We start from the raw sequence: 25,991 nt of genomic DNA, 5'->3' as shown, positions 1-25,991 counted from the left end.
TAGCATATCCTGAGAGCTAAAATATTTTTCTTTAATTTTTCACCACTGTGGCATGACTATACATACATCACCACAATCAGACTTTTTCTCAACCTCACATACTACAGAAACATCTGCTGGAAGGGTGAGGAGAGGGCACACTACTTGTGGCTCCTCTCTCATCTAGTAGAACTAGCTACTGATTTCAGATACAGACTCAAACGGAAATGAGTGGTAAGAGTCAGGAATTTTAGGTATGAGGCTGACGCCAGGTAAGTTTTTATTATATTTAGAAAAAAAAAATGTAACTGGAAATAAAGGTAAGTCATTTAAAATGAATGAGAGTTTTTAAACCCCTAAAACTCTTTAATGGCAGCATTTGGATCCACTGCCCAAGCCACTTTTAACCCAACCAAGATGCTGGAAAGCAGAGTACACGGTTGTGCCCACCAAGCCCAGGAGGGCGATGGACCCCAGGGCTCCTCGACTACGCTTGCTGGGTTCTGAAAAAGAAGAAAGAACAAGTTACCAGGAGTGCTCCAGAATTACGATGCTTTCAACATTCGCAAGTCATTCTGTCATGGCATCTGAGGTTGTACATTAGACAAACTGGCCTTAGGAGGTTAACTAACTCTTTAGCCTGAAGCTGTTGGCACGTCAGATACCACATGCCAAGTAATGTGCCACAGTAGTATTGCCTGGATCTTAGAAAATTATGGGATAATAATTACAGCAACTTTGCTCCAGGACCTTTGGAAGGAGTTCCCTCTGTTTCAAAGAAATACGGCCAAAAATGGCTTTTCCTCCTCCTTACTCAGATATAGCAGGTATAGTAATGGTGAGGCTCTGGAGTTGAACTGCATGGATTTGATTCCTAGTTTACTAGTTTATGCTTAGTAGCTCTGTGACCTACAGCTTTAATCATGCTGAGTCCCAGTTTCCTAATTTGTAAAATACAGTATCTATATTACAGAATTGTTGTAAGGTTAAATAACATATGCAAAGTTCTTATAGTGGTTGGCACATAGAAAATGCTCAATAAAAGTAAGTTTTGTTACAATTGAAAGATTAATAAAAAGAAAACAGACCTTTTACCTAAATATCAAGTAACTTCCCCTTTTCTCGAATTCCCAAGAAGAAAAATACAGTAGCATAAGATTTTATTTTATTTTTTTGAGATAGGATCTTGCTGTGTCTCCCAGGCTGGAGTATAGTAGTGTAATCATGGCTCACAGCAGCCTGAAACTTCTGGGCTGAAGCAATCATCCCACCTCAGTCTCCCAAATAGCTGGGACTACAGGTGTGCACCACCAGATCCGGCTAATTTTTGTATTTTTTGTAGAGACAGGGTTTCACCATGTTGCAGAGGCTGGTATCCAACTCCTGAGCCCAAACAATCTGCCTGCCTTGGCCTCCCAAAGTGCTGGGATTACAGGTGTAAGCCACTGTGCCTGGCCAGCATAGGATTTAAAATTTAAAATTTGTTTCCTTGGCAAATATCAATATATACTAACCTCCTGTGTAATAGCCATAAGCATAAAGAACTCGTCCAACAATCCAGGCCAAGCCCAGGCCAGAAGCTATACGCTAAGAAAAAAGGGCTACATTAGTATTTGCATGAAACAAACAAGCAAACCTTTATTAACATCTAGGGTTGATTACACAATACGTTAGCAAAAAGTTAGTAATTTCATGGTTTGGCCAACCACTCCCCACCCAAACTAGGTAGAATTAACTTAGTTTCAGTCAGGAAAATAAAATATCTGTGATTCTTCTATGAATGGCTTGGCTTGTGGACCTCAGAGATGAGTACTGGCCTTCTCCTAGACAGGTGGGATGGAAGGAATCCCCCCACTTGCCCTGGACATCTTGGGGAACTTGTGCTACAGCAAGAGAAGGACATGTGGGCCAGGCGGTCTCAGGGCAAGCCAGAAAAGGGAACTGGCCCAAAGTCAGGACGAGGCGAAATGCCGTTTTCTCCAATGGGCCTCTGAGCATGAGACTGACTGAAGACTCAGCTGCTGTTCTATGTAAAGTCAGTCACTGGCAGGGATGGGTGCAGGTGGTTCTGCAGGCTACACTAGGGGTGTAGCTCCACTAGAAAGAGGGAGAGAGCTTCTTGTATTGTGAACCCCAGAATACATGGTCTTCGAGAGAAAAGTCTCCCTGTTCCCAGTGCCCTTGAGAAGAGAGAATAAAAACTTAGATGAAAAATCCATCCCTTTGGCTGCCATGCTGGGGTGACTTCTTTGGTTAAGAAAAGCAAGAAGAGAACACAGAAGAGAGCGTGTGAGAAGGCCGCCTTCCCCAGTGTCTTTCCCACTCAGCAGTGCTACTGGGAGGGATAAGGTTACTGCATCGGGGTTTTTGTTTGAGTTGATTTTGGGTAACGTTAAATATCAACAGGAGGGTGAAGCAAATGAAAACAAACGCCAGTCCCTCAAGTCACGATTTAGCAGCTCTAACCTCTGCGGGGCCTTTCTTTACTATAATGTTGCCTAATGACTGGCAACCTAGGAACAATTGTTAGGTGCTTGTCCCCAGACTAGCTCTTATTTTTCAGAACTACCCACAAGGAATGGGGTCCAGGGATGTGAGACAGGAATGGGGATGGAGTGGGGACACCAAATGAGGCCTAATCTAGAGACCTGGGCTATTCAGATCAGCTAGTCTAGTCACTTGCTAGGAATGGGGGTCTTGAGAGGCACCAGAAAGATACTCTTTCCTAAGAGATACAAGAGCAGTAGATGTTTCTTTGAAAAAAAAATGCAGGCCTTCAAGGTCATGAGCAGTAGATGTGCCATTCTGGCAGCTTTTTAACAAAAGTACAAGGCATTCAGGTATGGACCAGATGGTTAGGCAAGGCTTAGAACCAGAAGTCTGAAGGGCCACCACTCTGATCAGGACTCAATTTCAGGAGATAATCTGGCCTCGGAAAAGGGAACACTTCTGTCCAAGACCCAAATGACAATTAATTAGAGGCAGATAAACGTGCTTTATTTAGATATGTTTAAGTGCAGACTACATCTCCAGCCCACAGGCCTATCTATACTGCAGAGGCCTGCAAGGCCCTGGTGATCTGCCTCATCACCCCTCTGCCCTCTGTTGCTGACCCTCTCCTGGCTCCACTGGCTTCTCACTGCTCACCAAACAAACCAGACAGGTGCCTGCCTCAGGCCTTGCTTGTCTTCTGGCTGGAGGTTGGGAGACACATGCAGCACCTGCTCCCTCACCTCCTTTTACACTTGCTTAACTATCATCTCAGCAAAGCCCCCCTCCCTGACCACCCTATTCAAAATTATCCCACTCCACACCCCCTTTCCACCTCTGCTGCTTTGTTTTCTTCTCTGCACTTACCACCTCCTAACACATGATGTCATTTACTTAGGTTTTGCTTTTTGTCTGTGACCACCCCATCCCCTACAACAAAAATGCAAGCTCTATGAAACCAGGGGTCTTCGTCTGCTTTGATCACTACTTTACCCCAGGTGGTGAGTGAAAGTTTGCTGTGTGAATGAATTAATACAACAAATGAACTCTTATAGACATGAAACTCAGAACCAGACAGACCTGGGTTCAAATTCTAATCCTTCTACTCTGTAGCTATTTGACCTCGTGAAGTTTAAATAGTATCTGAGAGGCTTTTCCTTATCTGTAAAATATGAGGAAAATCCCACCTACTTTAAAGAACTCTGTAAGAAATAACTGAATAAAATCCTTTTAAATATACGGTGCCTAGACACTGAAGATATTCATTACATGTTTATTTCCTCCTCCTGTCCCTGATAACAGCTCAGTGAACTACATCCAAATAGATGAACACCTCCTGGAAAACTTACCGGGTGGTAAACACCTCCAACAGCTAGAAAAAATAAGAAGGGAGGATACACTTCCAACCTGGAATTGACAGAAAGAAACTTTTAAAAAGTGCCCTTTTTAAGTATGCCTGTGTAGAATTATGAATCTTTTTTTTTTTTTTTTTCTTTTCTTAGAGTCTCTCTGTCGCCCAGGCTGGAGTGCAGTGGTGCAATCTCGGCTCACTGCAACCTCCGCCTCCCGGGTTCAAGTGATTCTCGTGCCTCAGCTTCCTGAGTAGCTGGGATTACAAGTGCCTGCCACCATGTCTGGCTAAGTTTTGTAGAGATGGGGTTTTGCCATGCTGGCCAAGCTGGTCTCCAACTCCTGACCTCAAGTGATCCACCCACCTCAGCCTCCCAAAGTGCTGGGATTACAGATGTGAGCCCACCTCACCCGGCCAGCACTATGAATCTTTACATCTTCCTTGCCAAGTTAGAAGCTTGGGGGTAAAAATAAACATTGACTGCAGGGAGAAGACCTGGTCACTAACATCCACCCTCCTTTGCTCCGCATGGGATTAGAGGTCACTTGGAACACGCTGAGTAAAAGGACCTCACATGTAACCAATGGAAGTGGAAGGTCCTGGTGAGTCAGAGTGGATTTCCTTACAGCATTCAAAACCTCTTTACTCCCTAGCCATAGGAGAGTCAACATCAGTTTAGATGGGTCATGCTGAAAAACTGTAGTAGGTAATGCAACCATGAAGACACTTTTTGAAAAGAATATCCAGAAATTCCACCATTCCAACCACTCTTCAGTTCGCTTGATAGTCAATGTGTTCACATACATAATTTTTGAAGACTTAATGAGGTGCTCATGATTATCACCGTCACTATGACTCAGCAGATACAGCGCACTAAGGGCTGAGGTGTTAGACAGAAAACACCCACTCTGCAGATGTCTTTGGTGCCCGGCAGGGCTGACACTCACGTGTTCTGGTGGGCTCGCTGAATGCAGTTGAAGAGGTGCCCATTTTCAGGGTCCGTGCTGTACATGGTAGGATACTGTCACAACAAAGCACAAACTGATTAGATGGTCAAGAGTAGCATTCAGTGTTGAAAGTTAAAATCAACCTTAAAAATAATATATTCCAAAGTATCTTCTTTCACACCCTTGATAGATGACCATTCAATTTCTGCTTAAATATTTACAGTGACAAGGGTCTCAATTCTCAGACGCAGATTCAATGTTTCTATTAAATATCCAGGAATAAGAATGTATGTCTGCGCTGTAGTTGCACAAGGGAAAGAGGCAGCTTTGTGCCAAACTCTGCTTTTCATTGACGTTAAGCATCAATGGTGGATTTCAGATGCATTACAAAGATACCGTAGGGAAATAGAGCCTTCCTAAGAGTCATCAAATACCACATCCTTTTAAGATTTCCCTTAATAGAAGAACAGAAATTGAGTGTGTGAGAATCTTAATGGAAGTGTCCATTGGAAGGAAAAAAAAAAGAGGAAACTAAATATAAAAACTTAAAAGAAGCTCTAGTAAGGGAGTTTAATTATGAAGGTGCTAAACAGAAACAGACATTGAAAATTGCTCACCAGGGACAACCTTAGTAATTATCCCTTGTAGATCACCTAAAACTAAAGGAAGTATTTAATAGACCACCTTCCTATGTCTAAGTGCAGGCTAATCTCAACACCACATACCTCTTTTCTACTTGGAAAACAGGAAAATCATCTTACCACATCATTTTTAAAGTGGCACACCATGAAACAATGTTGCTATTTAACCCACTGTAGAAAATACAGTAACTCTCTTCCTAGCAAATAGCTCCAGCCAAAAGTGTACTCTTGGAATCCCAGCATACCTGGTCTTTCTACAGAAGAGACAAAGTCAAACAAGATGGAAACTGCTCCCTAGCAGGGCCCCATATTTCTTGCCTCCTTCCCACCACGAAGAAGCAGAATCGCTAATAGATATAGTCCTGAAACTGCTACTTTTCACAACTAACTCCTTGCCTCTCCCTCCATGGCTGAAAACAAGTTCTTGGCTAAGCCTGTGGCCCCCAGACAAACCTACAAGGGTACCAGCTTGTGTTCCCACTTACCTCCACTTTGTACTTCTTGCGGGCCTTGGAAACATTGATGGCTAGGTGGCCCACCATTATAAAGCTGGCAGCACCAGTTAGAAGCACAAAACCATATTCCTTAGAGAGGACAGCCATCTTGCGTCTGTGGAAGAAAGAACATGTTGGGACAGCCCCCAGCACTGTGGTTATTTCATGGTGTGAAGCCTTAGGGAGCAAGATGCTTTATTAATGGGAAATGTATAAATACAGACCAAAAAAAGGTATGAGTCAATCTGATGTTTCTAAGAAGTTATCAGAGACAGTACCATATAAAATAATTTAAAAATTACTCAACTATGCAGTCTATACACAGAAAAGTATACAATCATGTATCTTTTTTTCTCTTTTGTGCCTGGGAGATTCTGATCAACATTATGAGATTTATCTACATCACTGCAGTAATCATTGCTGTAGAATAATATAGCCAACAAAAATCACATTATTGAAAAAATATTTAACATGGTAAAATGCTAAAGTGTACATTGGGAGGGGGAGAGAGGGAGTGAGGGGAGCAGGGCTTGGTGGGGAAGAGAGATGGAGAAGGAAAGAGAGGGGAGAGAGAGAGAGGGAAGGGGAAGAGGGCGGGGCGGGGGAGAGAGAGAGAAAGCAAGCAAGAAATCAAGCATCCAAAATAGTATATACATAAGTGATTCCAAGTTTTTTGCCTTCAGGCATGGGGGACACTGTGAGGGCAGGATCCCCAAGGCCTCCCTTTAACCCTGGGGCATGTGCAGGTGCAGCAGCAGACATCTCACACAGGTAGGGGAAGGCCCAGGCTGAGTACTTTGAAAGCAGAGCATGGCTCCTGAGCCTATGAGGCTTTGGGCAGCTCCTAAGAACTCAGATTGCCCAACAAATCATCACTTCAAAACTAGCCCCATGTAGAATTCTGATGGCTACAACTTATTTTGAAATGCATTTTAAAAGGATGATGCAAATCAATACAGCAAAGTATCAGTTGTAGATTCTAGGTGTTAGCTATACGGACAGTCAATGTCCGATTCTTTCAACTTTTCTGTATGTTTGAAATGTTTCATGGTAAAATGGAGAAAAAGCTAATCCCAGCTCATTTCCCATTGTTCAGCATTTTCAGCTAAGTTATTGTCCTGCCCCTGGAGGAAAGGAGAGAAAGAAAGAAAGGGACTGGGCGGCAAGAACAGAACTTGGCAGGTGGGAGTGAAAACAATGCCATGGTAAATTGGTGCTGCCCCTCCAACTGCTTTGAGCTCTGACCACCAGATGGAAGAAGGGCCAGAGCATGACAGGGCCCAAAGGAGCGGCGAGCATGTTTCAAGGGATCGCTCATGGGCTGCCTATGGTGGGCAAGGCCTCCACGAACCAGCAGCTCCGGTGTGTGTTCTGCCTTCAGCTCTAAAATTTCCATCCCTGGTATCTGCCTGGCTTCAATCCCTGCTTTTAACTTAGGAGGGTTACCCTGCTCTGGAATGTATCAAATCGTCCTAACAAACCAACCAACAAGATGGTAAATCCTTATTTTCAAAAGAGGTTAAGTAACGTTTCCAAGGTGTAAAACAGACAGTGACAGACCTGGGACCCTCATTCGGATTCATTTGGTTCCAATATTCCCTTTCAGTATCACTTGAAAATTTAGAGCCAAACTGACACTGTGGTCAGAGCATCTTCCTTAAAACAGAATTTGGGGTAGGCATGCAGCTCAGTTCATTAAAAGTAAGTGTCTCTTAGCTCAGCAAAATAGGCCTAACTTACTTTTTTTTGTTTGTTTTGAGATAGAATTTCGCTCTTGTCGCCCAGGCTGGAGTGCAGTGGCATGATCTCAACTCACTGCAACCGCCATCTCCCGAATTCAAGTGATTCTCCTGCCTCAGCCTCCCGAATAGCTGGGATTACAGACATGCGCCACCACACCCAGCTAATTTTTGTATTTTTAGTAGAGACGGGGTTTCGCCATGTTGGCCAGGCTATTCTCGAACTCCTGAGTTCAGATGATCCACCCACCTCGGCCTCCCAAAATGCTGGGATTACAGGCGTGAGCCACCGCACCCAGCCTAACAGGCCTAACTTCTAAAAACCTCTCCTCCCCACCATGGTTCACAATAATTCTCATCAGTTTTCCCCTTCTACAGTCTTCACTCTGAGCTGCTCTCTGAGACAGGCCTGCTGCTCCTCCGAGGGCTGGGGGCACACACTGCGGGCTGGCTCCACAGGTCAGCAGATCCTGGCCTGTCTGTGCAGCTGCACAGAGCAAAGAGTCTCTAGCTTCCTTCCAAGCTTCCTTGCCCACATTCTCTTCCCAAGTGTAGAAAGTCAGCATAAGGAGGAAGTCACAGTAGTTAGTAAAAGAAATACAGAGTGTGAATTCCGAACACCTCTTTGAAAATAAATAAAAATGACTGAACCTGCAGCCTATCCTTAAATTCAACACATTTGGGGCAAACAGGTCATTTAAAATAAAGCTGCCACCTGGGCACGGTGGATCACACCTGTAATCCCAACAATTTGGGAGGCCAAGGTGGAAGGAACACTTGAGGCCAGGAATTTGAGACCAGCCTGGGCCACACAGGGAGACTCTCATGTCTACTCAGGAGGCTGAGGTGGGAGGATCGCCTGAGCCCAGGAGGCTGAGGCTGCAGTTAGCTATGACTGCACCACTGCACTGCAGCATGGGGCAATAGAGCAAGACCCTGCCTTAAAAAAAAAGGTGCCTCTGTCAGAAGCAATAAAATGTAAGGACAATAAAGTTAAGCGTATTTGCTTTAGTCAAAGTTTGCAAATCAATAAAGTCAACTTTCAGACTCTAGTCTTTGGACAGGATGCTGGGCTCCCTGGCTACGTGCAGGGCTACCTTGTGTCAGCCCAGCACTTTTCAGCTCACTTTTACTCTTCACAAAAATCCTATTTGCTCCACTTTATAGAAAAGGAAATAGAGGCTCATTAAATGAGGGCAGAGCTAAGACCAGAGCAGGTTTTAGAATTCTCCCCCAAAACACTCCAGCTAGCCCAGGCAACACATTCAAATTTGGTGGCTTAGTCACTGACTTCTATTTTTCTTAATTTTAAGAGGTTAAGGTAGGTAGGTGGCAAGATAGAGAAGTGCCTCTTGCATAGATGTCTCTGTCACAGCAAAGCAACTGCTCTACAATCTACAGTTAGAATCTACAATTAGAAATTAATATTTACTACTGAGCTCCTCTTTTAAAGTATAAATGCAATCTGTGAGGTTAAACCTGATGGGCATTTGCACCCTAGTGAAAGTTACTCTCCTCAGACTTTGTTAAGGTATGTATGGCGTATGAATCTGGATGAGGACAAGCAGAGCCAGGAACAGTTAGGACCTTGGAAAGGCAATGAATTCACAGTAAGGGTACCCAGCTACAGCAATGGTTTGCAGAGGATGCATACTCAGTCACAGGGACAGTGTAAGTGCCTGGGGCAGCAGTGTGCCTATTCTCCCTGAGGGGCCCCCGCATGAGCCACAGACACATCTGCATAGGTGCAGGAGCAATGCCTGAAAAGCTGCCTGCGTGAAGGGCAGCAGAACGGCCCTCCCTGACACTGCCTTGCACTCCTACCAAGTGAGGTGTCCTGCTTTATACGCCATAACAACCTTCACTTAAAAAAGCAGGACCATGTTTGTCTGCATCTTCCATGCCAAGCACAGTGTGTACGCTCATAGATACTTACGGAATAAATGATTTGAGCTGCAACTCCAGGTGTCTTTCAGAACGACCACCACCACACGCCCCCTCCCCTGAACACACACCTGAGATCATCTCTATCATCTGGCACAGTGTCTGGTATAAAATACGCACCTAACCAATTTAAGTTTCCGTTTCTTCCCTCAAAAGTATCTGTTGAAACCACGGAAGAAACTGAATGTATTTAAGAAAGACTGGTTTATGACTACTAATCTAGAAAGAGAAATCTTAAGAAAGAGGAATTCAGAACACAGAGAAAACTCTGTCATAGTTGCTGAAAACATAAATGCAACTATGTTGCATTTATGGAGTGAAAAAGTGTTAAATCTTCTCTTTCAAGGAAAGAATCAGCTTAATTAAATCAACATTCAAAAAAACTATCATTTGCTAAATCATTATTTTCTGAAGATACCAAGGCGAACAGGCAGATATTCCCATTCCTTAGAGAGTAGCTTTCGTGTGTGTGGGTGTGCACCAGAAAGGGGATGCAGCTCAGTTCACAGTGGCCACACCCTAGGCAGCTGCAGCCACACCCTGGGTTGTGCCAGCCCCAGAGGTAGCAGATTGCTTCCAGGGACAGGGTGGAAGAACTGATAGCTGGCACCCCACTAATCTCTGGCATGAGCACTCATTTGAACTGTACATTACATTTTGCTGATTATATATCTGCTCTGTGTCACCAGAAACCCTTTTATGGACCTAACAAGATACGGTTCTTGAGAGTGGGAACTTTGCCCTTGACTTTCTCTTCTACACAGTGCTAGAGACACAGTCCAATAGTCCTTTCTGAGCTGAACTTTAATACAGGTGTAGATGACTTTGCAATTCACTTGGTTATATTGTAGCATTTGTTAATCATTATGCAGTTTCCTGGATTAGTCATAAAGCAGCAGTATAAATTAGTATTTATGAACTAAAACCTTCTACCACACACAGCCATGGGTTTCAGTGATGGACTGCATATTTAACAATGGCCCCGTAAGACTGTAATGGAGCTAAAAAATTCCTATTGCTTAGTGACATCATAGCCACTGTGCCATTGTAACATCATAGTACACTGCATCATTCACATGTTTGTGGTGATGCTGGTGTAAACAAACCTACTGCGCTGCCAGTCATATAAAAGTATAGCACGTATAATTATGTACAGCACTTAATACTTGATAATGATCATAAATGACAGTTACTGGTTTATGTAGTTACTATATTATGCTTTTTAGCATTATAGTCTATTCCTTCTACTTATTAAAAAAAAAAAATGTTAACTGTAAAACAGGTGCAGGCAGGTCCTCCCTGAGGCATTCCAGAAGGCCTTGTTACCATAGGAGAGGACAGCTCCACACATGGCAGGTATGTCCATGTGACCTTCCACTGGGCAAGATGTGGAGGCAGAAGACGGATACTGATGATCCTGACCCTGTATAGGCCTAGGCTAATGTGTGTGTTTGTGTCTTAATTTTTAACAAAAAAAGCTTAAAAAGTAACTGTGAAATAAAAAGTTTTAAAAATAGAAAAAATTTCACTTCCAATTAGAAATCTACAGAGGCCATCAGCTCAAAGTCAGTACAGGTGTTCTGAACTGAATGGTGTTGCTTCTTTAAAAATAAAAAAAGTATTTAAAACATAGAAAAAAAATCTTATAGAATAAGGATATGAAGAAACAATTTTTGGCCAGGCATGGTGGCTCATGCCTGTAATCCTAGCACTTTGGGAGGCCAGGGCGGGCAGATCACTTGAGGTCAGGAGTTCAAAACCAGCCTGGCCTACATGGTGAAACCCCGTCTCTACTAAAAATATAAAAAAATTAGCCAGGCGAGGTGGTGAGCGCCTGTAATCCCAGCTACTTGGGAGGCTGAGGCAGGACAATTGCTTGAATCCGGGAGGTGGAGGTTGCAGTGAGCCGAGACTGCACCACTGCACTCCAGCCTGGGAGACGCAGCGAGACTCATCTCAAGGAAAAAACAAAACAAAACAAAAAACAAAGAAACAATTTTTATGCAGTTACAATGTGTTTGTGTTTTAAGCTAAGTGTTGTCACAAAAGATTCGAAAGTTTAAAAATTATAATAAAAAAGCTTCAGTAAGCTAAGGTTAACTTATGGAAGAAAAAACTATTAAAAAATGAAGGTAGTGTAGCCTAAGTATACAGTGTACGCAAGGTCTGCAGTAGTGTACAGAACTGCCCTAGGCCTTCACACTCAACACTCACTCACTGACTCATCCAGAGCAACTTCCAGTCTTGCAGGCTCCATTCATGGTAAGTGCCTTCTACAGGTGTACCATTTTTTGTCTTTTATACCATATTGTTACTGGATCTTTTCTAAGTTTTTAGATATGTTTAGACAAACAAATCCATACCACTATGTTACAATTGCCTATGGTATTCAGTACAGCAACATTACAGGTTTGCAGCCTAGGAGCAATAGGCTATACTATATAGCCTGGGTGTGTAGTAGGTTATGCTGTCTAGGTCTGTGTGAATACACTGTACGATGTTCCCACAATGACAAAATCACCTAACACATTTCTCAGAACATATCTCCATCATGAGTGAACACATAACTGTAGTTAAAAGTACCGAGCTTTCCTCTTCTACACTGTTGAGGGAAGTATAAGATAGAACCATCTAGAGGATAGCCTGGAAATAGGTAATTTTTTTTTTTTTTTTAAAGATAGGGTCTGTGTTGCCAAGGCTGGAGTGTGGTGGTGCTATCACAGCTCACTGCAGCCTTGATCTTCTGGGCTCAGGTGATCCTCCCAACTCAGCCTCCCAAGTAGCTGGAGCTACAGGCACACATTGACATGCCCAGCTAATTTCCGTATTTTTAAATTGTTTTTTAATTTTATTTATTTATTTTGAGACAGTTTCGCTGTGTCGCCCAGGCTGGAGTGCAGTGGCGCAATCTCAGCTAACTGCAATCTCTGTCTCCCAGATTCAATCAATTCTCATGCCTTATCCTCCTAAATAGTTGGGATCACAGGCACCTGCCACTACACCTGGCTAATTTTTTTATTTTTTAGTGGAGATGGAGGTTTTGCCGTGTTGCCCAGGCTGGTCTCAAACTCCTGGCCTCAAGTGATAATGGCTGCCTCAGCCTCTCAAAGTGCTGGGATTACAGATGTGAGCCATCAGGCCCAGCCTATATACTTTTTTCTTTTCTTTTTTTTTTTTTTTTTAAGAGATAGGATCTTCCTATGTTGCTTAGGCTGGTCTCAAACTCCTGGGCTCAAGTGATCCTCCCATCTCAGCCTCCCAAAATGCTGGGAATACAAGCATGAGCCACAGCACTTGGCCAGTAATATTCTTTTTAATATTCATATTCTTCGGCTCATTAATCCTACTAGAAATCTATCCTGAGGTAACAATCAGAAATGCAAACAAATTTGGCTCAAAGATACTTACTTCAGCAATATTTATGATGGCAAAACCAGAAATACTACGTATGTCCAATAATAGAGGGCCAGGTAAATAAATAATATACCTGTTAAATAGAACATTATACAACTGTTAAAAGTGGTGTGTACAAATATTAAAGAGGTTAAAACAGGCTCAATATACAGCAGGTTAAGTGGGGAAAAAAGAAAATAAAAGTCTATGTAGAATAATCTTGGTTTTCTTAATAATGGAAAAAAATTAAGAAAGTTTAAAAATCATAAGCATAGTTATTTCTAGATGGCTAGATTATAGATTTTCTTTGTAATTTTCTGTAATTTTCAAAATGAGCAAATACATATTTTAAAAAATTATATAAAGAGTGGCTTGACAATAATTATTCATTGAGAAGACAGAGGAACATGCAGTATGGAATGATGGAACCGAAAGATCAGACCTGACTTCTGGCTTGAGTTCCGCCACTTATCTGCTAAGTGCAGTTCATGAGACAGCTTTGCAGTTGAATACAGTTTTGGAATCAAATTGTCTGCATTCAGAACCTAGTTCTCATATTTCCTAACTAAGTGTCCTTGGGAATATTACTCAACACCTTTCAGCAGCCTCAGTTTCCTCACTTGTTAAATGGAGATAATAATATAACCTTGAAAGGTTGGTGAAAGGACTAGATGGACATACTGTCTATAAACATTCATCATGATGCCTGACATATAGGAAGGACTCAGTAAATGTTATATATTATGTTACGTTACATATGTTAATGTTTGGTTAACTGCCCTTGACCTGCTCAATGGAGGTGTTTGGCTAAATGATAATGAATATACATTTTATAATTTATAACTGCCATTTTAAAATAGCAAAGCTTAGAACCACATATATCCTCCTTTTCTGAACCCTCAGCAGCCAGCCATGTCAAAATATATACTATTATGTGAAAGGCAGACGCAGCCAGAAGGAAGCAGGATTTTAGCACTGACTATGGACATCCAGAAACTGCAGTCATTCAAACCCTTGCTGCAGCCAGACACTGCTAAGCACTGCATGAGGGTGACTGTGCATTCATTTACTTATTCAGGGTTACTGAGTGCCCACTATGTGCCACTCACTGGGCTAGTGCTGGAGACGAACAGGGAACAGCCAGAGGTTGGTTCTTTATGACACTCATTTTCTAGCAGGGGACACAGGCAAATAAGTAAACAAGTACCCAATTCCAGATTTTTCCCTACCTAGCAATGATCACAAACTAGGTATAACACATAAACAACAACAAAATAAATGGGCAGGGAAAGACAGAAATCGGATGAAAGAGTTTCTTACTTTCCTTATTAGCAATTACAGAGGTAGCCACTCCTAGTTAACTGTTTGTTGGCAATCTTAAGTCAAAATAGATCAGTCAATAGAACATTAAAGGTTTAAAAGGAATTTGAATTATCTATTTTTTTAATTAGAAAGTTTTTGTCACTTATTTAAGAGTAGAGATCCTAAATGTTTTTACTCCTAGTGGACTTCAATACTGTTTTATGATTCATCTTTTCCTTGGGAAATCTACAAGACTAGAGATAGGAGGAATTGAGGAGTCAGACAGACCTGTACTCATACATCGCCTCTGCAAGCTTTAGGATGTATCTAATTTCTCTACAAAACAGGGAAAATACTACCCACTTATATCACAGTGTGGTTTGCAGAATTAAATTAGATAAACTAGATATGTACCTGGTATAAATAATAAATGTTGGTCCAAATATGAAGAAATAAATACTGGTAAGTGTACATGTCTGTCCACTTGTATGTAACAGTTCCTAAATGAGGAGATACTGGTTTTTCTACAAATCAGTTGTATACCCTTACACATTTGTTCTGATTTTGTTTAAAATAATTCAAATTTGGCAAAAGGCTGGTCTAATTAGATTGCAAAATAGAGTTTCCTACCATAGACAGCATAATGAATCAAAGAACACTTAATTCATTTGTTCAACCAGAACATATAATAAAGCACTTGCTATCTATGCCAGGAACTGCTGAGGGGTGGGGATGCAGCAGTGAACAAGAAAGGGTCCTGCCCTCAAGGCCCTGACCTTCGAATGATGACAGGAGACTGACAACAAACATGCAAACAAAAAACAGCTTCAGAGAGTAGGAATTCTTTTTTTTTTTTTTTTTTTTTTGAGACGGAATCTCACTCTGTCGCCCAGGCTGGAGTGTAGTGGCGTGATCTTGGCTCTCTGCAACCTCCGCCCCTCCAGGTTTAAGGCAATTCTCTGCCTCAGCCTCCGGAGTAGCTGGGATTACAGGCGTGTGCCACCATGCCCGGCTAATTTTTTTGTATTTTTAGTAGAGATGGGGTTTCACCATCTTGGCCAGGCTGGTCTTGAACTCCTGACCTCGTGATCCACCCGCCTCGGCCTCCCAAAGTGCTGGGATTACAGGGATGAGCCAACGCGCCCGGCCAGGAATTCTTTTTTTGTTTTGAGACAAAGTTTTGCCCTTTTGCCCAGGCTGGAGTGAAGTGGCACGATCTTGGCTCACTGCAACCTCTGCCCCCTGGGTTCAAGTGATTTTCCTTCCTCAGCCTCCCGAGTAGCAGAGATTATAGGCGCCCACCAACACGCCTGGCTAATTTTTGTATTTTTAGTAGAGATGGGGGTTTCACTATATAGGCCAGGCTGGTCTCGAACTCCTGACCTCAGGTGATCCACCCGCCTCAGCCTCCCAAAGTGCTAGGATTACAGGCACCTGGCCAAGAGTGGGAACTCTTCTGGGGAAAACACACGGCAATGGCATAGAGACTGGGCAGGGCTGTTCCATCAGGATCCCAGCTGGGAAGGCGTCCTTTGTGTGGCAGTGAATATAGTATACCTCTCCAAATAGGCTATGTGCTCTTTGAGTACAGAGAGCATGTCTCCTTGCTTATGTTTTTTTTTTTGTTTGTTTGTTTGTTTTTTGAGACAGAGTCTCGCTCTGTCGCCCAGGCTGGAGTGCAGTGGCCGGATCTCGGCTCACTGCAAGCTCCGCCTCCCGGGTTTAGGCCATTCTCCTGCCTCAGCCTCCCGAGTATCTGGGACTACAGGCGCCCGCCACCTCGCCCGGCTAGTTTTTTGTATTTTTTTAGTAGAGACGGGGTTTCACCGTGTGCTCGCCAGGATGGTCTCAATCTCCTGACCTCGTGATCCACCCGTCTCGGACTCCCAAAGTGCTGGTATTACAGGCGTGAGCCACTGCGCCCGGCCTGCTTATGTTTTTTATAGCAACTTGCATGAAGACAGAAACTCAATAGAGTGCTGCTGTTCTATATCCTAGATCAGCGGTTCTCAACTTCAGTGGCATTAAAATCACCTGGAGAGTTTGTTAAACCATACCTCGGTCCCAGAGTTTCTGGTTCAGTCATGTTAGGTGGGGCCTGAGTATTTTCGTATCTAACTAGTTCCTAGGTGATGCTGATGATGCTGGTCAAGGACCACATTTTAAGAACCACTGTTCTGAGCAAAAACAAAATCTGCAGGAGGTGGTGACTCTATCTGATTCAAAACCACAGTCATAGTTTTCTCTTGGTGGTCTAATATTCTACCACTATCTTTGGAGGCTCCTGAGGTGCTCCTTCTGTACCACCCTGAGAGCAGAATGGGGCGATGAGATCAGAGGCTGTTGTGAAGAGCAAACTCCAGCTAAGCTCTTCACAATTACACACTAACAGTGTGCACAGCAGAAGACTGATTTCTTCTTTCAGCTTTAACAGAGGCTCGAGACAACAAAGCAAGTATGTAAGCCAGCTCAGTATCTTCAGAGTCTCTATCCTGTGACCACCACTGGGTTCCCAGATCTCACTTCATGGTCATGGTCACTCAGCAGATCAGATTTTCCCATAGTCAAATATTTAAGTCAGAGTTCCAGGTTCTCCATCTTTCAAGTAATGCTCATTATGCTACAGAATGACCTCTCTAGGATCATCACTTCTAACACCATGGATCAGGCACACCTCAACTTCTGAATGATCAGAAACATGACTTTAAATGAAAGGCCTATTTAATGAATCAGTGGGACTTCTAACCAACTTCTCAAGGAATTTTTCATGCCATCTGGCAGAAATAGCAAAACTGAAAATATCACTGCTACATATGTAACACCTAACTATAAGACCTGGTACCCATAGAGTGCTGCTTTTTTGTTTTTCCTTTTTTTTTTTTTTTTTTTTGAGACAGGGTCTCACTCTGTCACCCAGGCTGGTGTGCAGGGGCACGATCTCACCTCACTGCAGCCTCTGCCTCCTGGGTTCAAGCAATTCTCATGCCTCAACCTCCGGAGTAGCTGAGATCACAGGCTCATGTCACTACACCTGGCTAATTTTTGTATTTTTAATAGAGACGGGGTTTTGCCATATTGGCCAGGCTGGTCTCGAACTCCTGACCTCAAGCAGTCCACCTGCCTCAGCCTCCCAAAGTGCTGGGATTACAGGCATGGGCTACGGTGCCAGGCCTAGAGTGCTTCTTTTACGGCAGGCACTGTAATAGAGTTTAGATAAATTAACGCTTTCCATCCTTACACAATCCCATATGGTAGTTACTATTTTTTTTTTTTTTTTTTGAGACGGAGTCTCACTCTGTCACCGGGGCTGGAGTGCAGTGGCCGGATCTCAGCTCACTGCAAGCTCCGCCTCCCGGGTTCATGCCATTCTCCTGCCTCAGCCTCCGGAGTAGCTGGGACTACAGGCACCCGCCACCTTGCCCGGCTAGTTTTTTTGTATTTTTTAGTAGAGACGGGGTTTCACAGTGTTAGCCAGGATGGTCTCGATCTCCTGACCTCGTGATCTGCCCGTCTTGGCCTCCCAAAGTGCTGGGATTACAGGCTTGAGCCACCGCGCCCGGCCAGTAGTTACTATTATCATCCCCATTCTACAGATGAGGAAACTGAGGCAAAGAGAAGGTCAACAATTTGCCTAAGGTCCCACAGCTGATGAGTGCACAGCTGGGGTCTGAATGCAGGCAGACTGATGCCAGTGTCCATACTTTTTGCAACTAACACACTGCTGTGTTTGTCCCTTACTCAGAAGTTAAATCACCTCTTCCCCCAGCATGGGAAGCACTGAGGGGTAAGCCCTCCGCAACGTTCAATGGAAGGCAATTGAATCCTGCTGCACCCTGGGCTTCTACTCTCGGAGCAAAGGGAGAGAAAGAGTCAGGGCACAAAAGCACAGGGGAGGGAGAGACAGATCCACTATCTTTGGAATACTTTACATATAGGATCATACCATCTGCAAAGAGAGACAGTTTTACTTCTTCCTTTCCAATGTGGATGTCTTTTATTTTTTTTTCTTGACTGATTGCCCAGGTTGGGGCAATGCAATGTCGAATACCAGTGTCAAGTGCCAACATCCTTGCCTTGTTCCTCAGCTTAGGCGTAAGTATTCATCTTTCACCTTTAAGTATGTTATTAGTGGCTGGTTTCCACAGATGCCCCTTTTAAGAATACTTTAGAAACCTAATTTATTTCTATAATGTGGGTTTTTTTTGTTTTGTTTTGTTTTGGTTTTTTTGAGACAGATTATCTCTCTGTCCCACAGGCTGGAGTGCAGTGGCACGATCTTGGCTCACTGCAACCTCCACCTCCCGGGTTCAAGTGATTCTCCTGCCTCAGCCTCCCAAGTAGCTGAGATTACAGGCATGCACCACCACGTCCAGCTAATTTTTGTATTTTAGTAGAGATGGGGTTTCGCCATGTTGGCCAGGCTGGTCTTGAACTCCTGACCTCAGGTGATCCACGCTCCTTGGCCTCCCAAAGTGCTGCGATTACAGGCATGAGCCACTGTGCCTGGCTGGGTTTTTGTTTTGTGTTTTGAGACAGGGTCCCCCTCTGTCATCTGGGCTGGAGTGGAAGTGGCACAATCAGGGCTCACTACAGACTTGACCTATGGACTCAAGCAATCCTCCTGCCTCAAAGTAGCTTGAAATTACAGGTGTGTGCCACCATGCCCAGCTAATTTTTTGTATTTTTAGTACAGACGGGGTTTCACTATGTTGGCTAGGCTGGTCTCGAACTGAGCTCAAGCAATTTGCCTGCCTCAGCCTCCCAAAGTGCTGGGATAATAGGCATGAGCCACTGTTCCTGGCCCTATAATGTTTTAAAAACACAGCAGCACTTCTATTTGTAACTTTTAAATTTATCATTGTATTACTTGCCAAACATGATTGTTTTGGAGGACATTATCAAGTTAGGGGAAGAGAAGTAGGAATAGTATTTTGAAGCAAGCAGGGTATAAGACATGGGGGGCAGCCCATGGTGGGTTTTCAGGGGTAGATTAGGAAACTAATATGCCCTGGTAAGCAGCAGGGCCCCGAGGTCTGTGGGTGGTAGAATAGCACTCAGGGCAAAAACTTTTCAGTGTAGCCAGAGTCCGCAGACGCCCAATGGGTTTTAAGTAAGCTACAACACACTCTTGAAGTTTCAGTTTAGGAGTGCTCAAACTTGGGCTTAAGATGAGGCAGTGTTGGTCTAACTCCTAAAACATATGCTCCATTCCAGCATTTGAGTTAGCAACACAGGGGTTCATTATGACATCTGGCTAAGATACTTAGCTCTAGAAATTTTACTGACAGAGTTTCCTGGGAACATAGCTATTCTAATACCAAAACTTTGCTCAACCTTTTCTCTAATTCTTGCTTCTGCCACCATTTGCCGTATCTTACTGGGGCAGGGTTCCTTTGGTTACAAGGCTTACCCAGAAAGCTTCCTGAACTGCATCCAATAGAACACTCCTGGGGTGAAGTTTTCCTTCACTACTCTCCAAATTCCTCTTGGCTGCCCATCAGAAATTCCCCAGCATACAATCAGTATTCCACAAACAAAAGGCACGTTTTATGGATTTGGGTACTTGCCTCAAATAATTTACCACTTCTGAGCCATGAAGTGACACTACCTTTTATTTTAATAAATGACAATGAGATTCTTAAGGGAGAGAAGATTATGTCTCTCAGCTCTCTCTCTTTGCTCCCAAATAAATAAAATCCACCTTCGACAATGGTAGTCCCTACTTCTGTGTATGATATTGCTCTCCTCAAATTGTACTGCAATTTCTCAACTGCTCTTTTTTTTTTCTTTTTAATGTATCCAGGGATGGGAAAATGACAAAGCATTCACAGATTAACTTGAAGCCATTCTCCAGTGTTTCATTCAAATCCTTATTTGGCTGCCTGTGCTATTCCAATCTTCCTTACATAGCAAAAATCAACATTTTGATGAGAGTAACACACAAGGATGGTCACATAAAGGGCTAGTCTGATCATACCAAATGGACTTCCCTGAGTCCCAAACACCAGACGGTAGCTTGGAACACTCTGAGGTGGTACTGAGGGTCCACTTGGCTCACTTAAAGCTCCCCTGGCTAGTTGTCCAGCCCAACTTCTGCATCCAGATGTTTCCACGAAGGAACAGGCCTCAAAATGATCTCCAGCCAGGGCAGCTGACCCTCCACACAATGCTCAATGGAGCTCATACAATGCTCAGTGGAGAAATTAAAGAGCCTAGAGGCAAGTAACATGAAAACTTTTTTTTTTTTTTTTTTTTTTGAGACATAGTCTCACTCTGTTGCCCAGGCTGGAGTGCAGTGGTGCCACCTCAACTCAGTGAAACCTCTGCCTCCCAGGTTCAAATGATTCTCCTGCCTTAGCCTCCCAAGTAGCTGGAACTACAGGTGTGTGCTACCATGCCCCGGTTAATTTTTGTATTTTTAGCAGAGATGGGTTTTTACCACGTTGACCAGACTGCTCTCGAACTCCTGACCTTAGGTGATCCACCCACCTTGGCTTCTCAAAGAGCTGGGATTACAGGCATGAGCCACCATGCCTGGCCCATAAAAGCAATCCTCTTGATCATTACACAATATATATACATGCTAAAACATCACACTGTACCTCATGAATATGTCCAATATTATATGTCTATTAGAAACAAAGTAAAACTTAAGCTGGGTGCAGTAGTGCATGCCTGTAATCCCAGCTACTTGGCAGGCTCAGGTGGGAGGACTGCTTCAGCCCAGGAGTTTGAGACTAGCCTGGGCAACATGGTGAAACCCCACCTCAAAATGACAACACACACACACACACACACACACAGACTTTAAAAATGTAATGATCTGTTTCTATGACAGGAGAGAAAAGGAGAGTCATGGGATTTCTTTGGGTTCAGACTACATTTTCAGAATGCTAGTTCCAGTCCACTTCTGCATTAGACAGATGCTAAAATCTGTTTCAGCATCAAACCTTCACATGACAGCCAGATTACACTTAAAAGAAGGAATAGAAACCTAGGTGATGAAAAGTAACTATCCCCCCACAATTGCATCGCATATTCAGTAGATTGTTCCCTAAGGGCTAAAAAAAACTTGAACAGAAATCATATTATTTATCCAGCACTTGATTACTGGTTCAAGTGAGGCAAATAGCAGCAAGCAAGTCATAGAGTGGGTCTTTCTCAGTACCTCACAGTCCATGGTCTTCAATATTCATCAATGTTGCTGATGGAATATTTGGAGAGTGGAAGCTAACTCTATGTTAGGTGGATGGAAGATCTGTCCCTTTAAGAAATAAATGTGTTATAATCCAAATATATTCAACTGCATAGTTAAATAGCCATAGTTTGACCATATAAAATATTTAAGTTTCAGATGTCATTTTTAGTCCAACACTTTGGTAAACTGTTGGTACTGAAAACAATTGCTTAATACATGGCTGCACTGGCTGGGAGTGGGGGAGGGAAGATCAGCAGGACGCTCAAGTTCCAGTGAATGGTTCTTGGTTACAGAGCACAAGCTTGCACTCATACAAACTCTGTTAAAACTCTGTTAAAGCCAAATAAGCAAATTACCTGCTTTCTTCTTCTCTGCAGTGTGCCTTCTGTGTAATAAGGCACTAAACACACATGCTTGAATGGAACTGAAATCTCCTCTGAGAAAAAAACTGGTAATTCTGTTCTTCAGGAATCTAAGAATACCAGATTTATAACAAGACAGAATAAATCCCAGGTTCCCCTGCAGGTGTGAGGACAAACTTTCCCAGATTCTTGACACAGAAGGTTCTATGGGAGACACCTAACCTATAAGCCCTGGTTTGCCAGACCCTTTGGAGCTGAGCTTCCCAAGAGATGTGATCCCAGGGACAGTCCACTGGATGTTTCCCATGGTCTGCAGGCAGCAACTTCAGAGGGCAGGGAGGGGAATGGGGAGAAGCCATGGGATACAGAAAGAAAAATAAAGACAACATCTCATAATGCATTAAATGAAGCTGACATGATAAATTCAATGTAGGACAAAGCATTTTACATAAATGGGATGCTTGCCTCAAGTCCATAGCTATCATCTTCAGTATTTTCTCAGAATGATTCCTTCCCTTATTCATCCTTTACTAAATGCCATGTACCACTCAAGGGGCAGGGCTACTAAGAGGATGATCAAGACTGAGAAGGAAGGTCCTGAGTCTCTAGAACACACAGTTGAAAGTGGGAGGGAGGGAGGGAGGCAGGGAGAGAGGGAGAGAGAGAGAGTGCATGATTGAGAACGCCAGTGAGCATGTGGTCAGGGAAGACAAAAACACAGGAGGACCATAAAACATGAGGGTAACATTGTGATAAAGGATCTGAAGAGGATAAAGTGCTATGTGAGAGAGAACACAGGTAAAGAAAACAGCAATAGCAGAGACTTGGAGACAGAAAAAGGTTTGACTTGTATGAAGAAGAGAAAGGAGTCCAGTGTGTCTGAAGGGTAGTGATATAGACTCAAGGAAGAAAGGTACGAGAAATCAATTATTATTACTTATTACCACCATGCACACATTATTTAGTATGGGGCAAACCCTGTTGTAAGCAGTTCATCAATATTAACTCATTTAGATCCTCACAGCATCCCTATGATATTACTCCCATTTTGCAGATGAAGAAACTCAGTACCAGAAAGGTGAAGTGACCTGCCCAAGGTCACACAGTGAACACAGAGTACAGCCAGATCCCCACACCCCCAAGCAGTCTGGTTCATTTGTGCTCTCAGCCTTTTGCTACATTGTCTCTCAATGAGGTTGAAAAGCATGCTTGACCACACCTGACATCTTCTGAAACATTTCTACCTCCCCAGACCCTCTCCTGAGTACAAAATACATTAACAGGAAGAGAGAGCAAATAATTAACTTCAATTTTGCCACTGATTAAAGCCTGAGATGTTTCTAATTGGAAAGAGGAAAAATAAATAAATAAACTTTGGGAAAGGTACAAACAAGGAACATTTTCTTTTTAATGAGTGTCAGCACCGCAGTATGACAAAAGAAGTAGAGATGACAGGAAGGAAAAAACCTCCTCCAACCTTTCAGGCATATAGGTTTGCAAGAGCAAAGTAACACAGAAACTGGCACTTCATTTATATATCATGATTCCCATATAGCTGTCCCTTAACTGGCATTACACAGGAACCAAGAGTCATTGAGAAACTAAGCTATGACTTCCAGAAGGAAAAAAACATCTCGAATGAGTCACACTGACACCACTTGGTAATTTTCTATTACAAGAAATGCAGGCAGACTGTAGTTAATTTGTAGCAGCTGCTGAATGCCTGTTAGGGTACCGACCACTCCAAAGGAAGGAACCACCTAGGCTGCTGGCTTTTGCCTGAAACAGGGGTTCGACCTTTTCAGGCCTGTCTACACTTAGAATGAAGCTGTGGTACAACCGCTCACATCGCTTGCTTATTTATTTATTTATAAAACAAAATTTCACTTATTTTTAAAGGGTGGAATAAGACAACTAAATCTTAGAACGCAAGTTCCAGTTAATGAACAGATCAATGCTAGAAGGAAGTCAGAGGATAACAGCAAGATCTATGATTCTAAAGAATAAAATCCTTAAAGGCATTTGCAAATGCATTTGAAAGATAGCACAATTTTCCTGTTGCCTAATTAGTGTTTCTCCTCAGACACAGGTAGGTAGGTAAGTACTGTAAGAGAGAGTGAGGGAAACTCAGGAATTTTATTTTACATAGCGATAATCTACCTGCTGCTAACTGCTAAATTCTTTTTGTTCAGGAAGATGGTAAGCTTACAGTAGCATTAATAAATTGAGTTGCAAAAACAGTAGCAGTATATTCTTCGAAACAAATATTGCTTTAAAATGCTAAATGGTTCACGATCAATTGTGGTCGGTAACGGTGTTCTAAACATAGATTCAGAAGATTTGAGTATAAACATAGGGCACAATATGTTTGAATACAGATAGTTGTGCAGTAGGCACTAAATTGCTTTTGACAGATTGATTTGACATCCACCTCATTCCAGACTGCTCCAGGGGTTTTTCAGCTTTTCTCTGAATAGTGGGTACAAACAGCCCTTCTTTCCTGTACGTTCCTTCTCAGTGCTAACCTCCAGACGAGGAGGTAGGTTCTCTTCCAGGATTGTGTCTTTTCAGAACTCTAAGCCAACAGGAGGAAATCTAAATAAAGGGGAAGGCTGCCCTTCTCCAGTTTTGTTCCTTAATCTAAGGAGGCCCCTGTAGCGCAGTTTCTGTGGTTGGCGACAGTCTCCCTGCCGATTTATATATAGTAACATTGGTTGAAAAAAAAATCACTTGACAAAGTTTTCTATTTCCGTAACATTGAGTCAGGAGGGAAGCTTAACGGAAAGTCTTCCCAGGGATGAAAGTATTTGTTTCTATTTTATATATTAGTTTTAACTCCTTAAATTCATCTCCTAGGAGAATAAACATTCTTGATCTGACTCAAGGTGCTCTCTGAATTCACTGAAATAAAACACAGCCAGTAACTCTGGCCAATAACCTTGGGTGCCACCCAAGATTGCAGGCTCCAGGTGATCTACAGATTTCCCAAGAGAAGCCCTGGCTGCAGCTCCTACCCGCGAGCAATCTAAAATCTGCAGCAATTCCGCAGGACCACACCTAGGCCCACAGCACATATCTGCAGAGCCAGAAGCACCTTCCCCTCCAGGGCACCTCCTGTCCCCAGTGAAGGAATTGAAGTTCAAACCCTGCCTCTCCTACCCATCCTAATCTCTGCTTTTCCTTTACTTCCTTTCCCACATTCACTTGCCCCCGACGCTACAATGTAGCTTATAAACTCGTGACTCTCAAGGAAAGTATCAGCAGAAGCCACAACTTCGGGGAATGACTCACTAAGGAGTCTCCAGCGCCTTCCACCGCCCTGCAACTGCCCCACCACTGTAGCCCTGCGGCTGCGTGCTGCCAACCCAGATAAGGAGGGGCATTTTCTGAAATCCAAGGAAGAACCTGAAGAGTCCCCCACCCGCCCAGAGGCGTCTCTTGCTCTAAGTCAGCGGTAGGAGATGACCCCCTTTCCAATACAAATGGACAAACGATTCTAAGAGGCAGGAGGAAAACAAACACAATTCCCTCAGAGGCTCTCCCGACCGTCCCTAGTAACACATCCCCATCCGCAGCGGGTGCAGCGCTCACAGGCCACTTTTGAAACCAGTGTTACTGATCAGGCCTGCACAACCACTCCCCCTGCAGTGTTCCGCTCGCTTATCCTCTGCGCCGGAGCAGCAGAGGGCAAGGTCGGGTGGTCTCCGGAAGGCAGAAAGAAGGGGCCCCCAGACTGCACAGCCCGGGGAGAGGAAAGGAAAGAATTGAGGAAGGGTTGACCTTGAGAATTTTCCTGAGTTACAGATAAATAGGTCGGGCCTCGCTTAAAAGCTCCCAACCCACTCCACCAGGGAGAAGATGCAAGGCAAGAGGAGAGCAAAGGGGTTGGAAATTCAGATCGCTAATCTACTGATAAGGGTGGAGGGAGGTTAGAGACAGTGGGTCTCTATTCAGCTCGGAGAGGCTGAAATGGGAGTGCCCTGCGCAAAGGCTGAAACACCCCCGGCGGCCGGGTGCTCGCGGCTGCCCGCAGGTGCTAGCACTCACCTGGATCACCTTCGAACGGCTGGTGCAGAACAAAACTGCGCAGCGCAGTGTGGGTGCGGCGCCCTCGCCTGGGGCGGCGCTAGATGGGGCCAGAAGCAGGTCCC

General features: G+C 43.6%; 1 protein-coding gene across 2 annotated transcripts; it reads right to left on the bottom strand.

The window, feature by feature from the left end:
* Positions 1 to 227: 227 nt before the first annotated feature.
* On the bottom strand, positions 228 to 25,991 carry MGST3 (microsomal glutathione S-transferase 3). 2 transcript variants are annotated; one of them, XM_010373367.2, is made up of 6 exons: positions 25,888 to 25,991; positions 5,894 to 6,017; positions 4,768 to 4,841; positions 3,819 to 3,876; positions 1,494 to 1,566; positions 228 to 482 (listed from the first exon to the last, which is right to left on the bottom strand). In XM_010373367.2, the coding sequence occupies exons 2-6, from the start codon at positions 6,008 to 6,010 to the stop codon at positions 346 to 348; spliced, it is 459 nt and encodes a 152-aa protein (XP_010371669.1). In that variant the 5' UTR covers positions 6,011 to 6,017; positions 25,888 to 25,991; the 3' UTR covers positions 228 to 345. The 2 variants fall into 2 exon arrangements, with proteins under 2 accessions (XP_010371669.1, XP_030792100.1); XM_030936240.1 differs by lacking the exon at positions 25,888 to 25,991 and adding an exon at positions 12,994 to 13,072.

Source organism: Rhinopithecus roxellana, chromosome 8 (assembly GCF_007565055.1).
Source record: "Rhinopithecus roxellana isolate Shanxi Qingling chromosome 8, ASM756505v1, whole genome shotgun sequence".
Lineage (NCBI taxonomy): Eukaryota > Metazoa > Chordata > Mammalia > Primates > Cercopithecidae > Rhinopithecus > Rhinopithecus roxellana.
This window is presented reverse-complemented; position numbering and strand designations above follow the sequence as displayed.

Bases quoted from the DNA above. Each gene is read 5' to 3' on its own strand.
- MGST3 (XM_010373367.2), bottom strand. From the start codon at position 6,010: ATGGCTGTCCTCTCTAAGGAATATGGTTTTGTGCTTCTAACTGGTGCT. The intron at 3,877-4,767 runs GTGAGTGTCAGC...TGTCAATTCCAG, and splicing joins CAGCGAGCCCACCAGAACAC to GTTGGAAGTGTATCCTCCCT. The intron at 1,567-3,818 runs GTAAGTTTTCCA...CTTTTTTCTTAG, and splicing joins TTGGAGGTGTTTACCACCCG to CGTATAGCTTCTGGCCTGGG.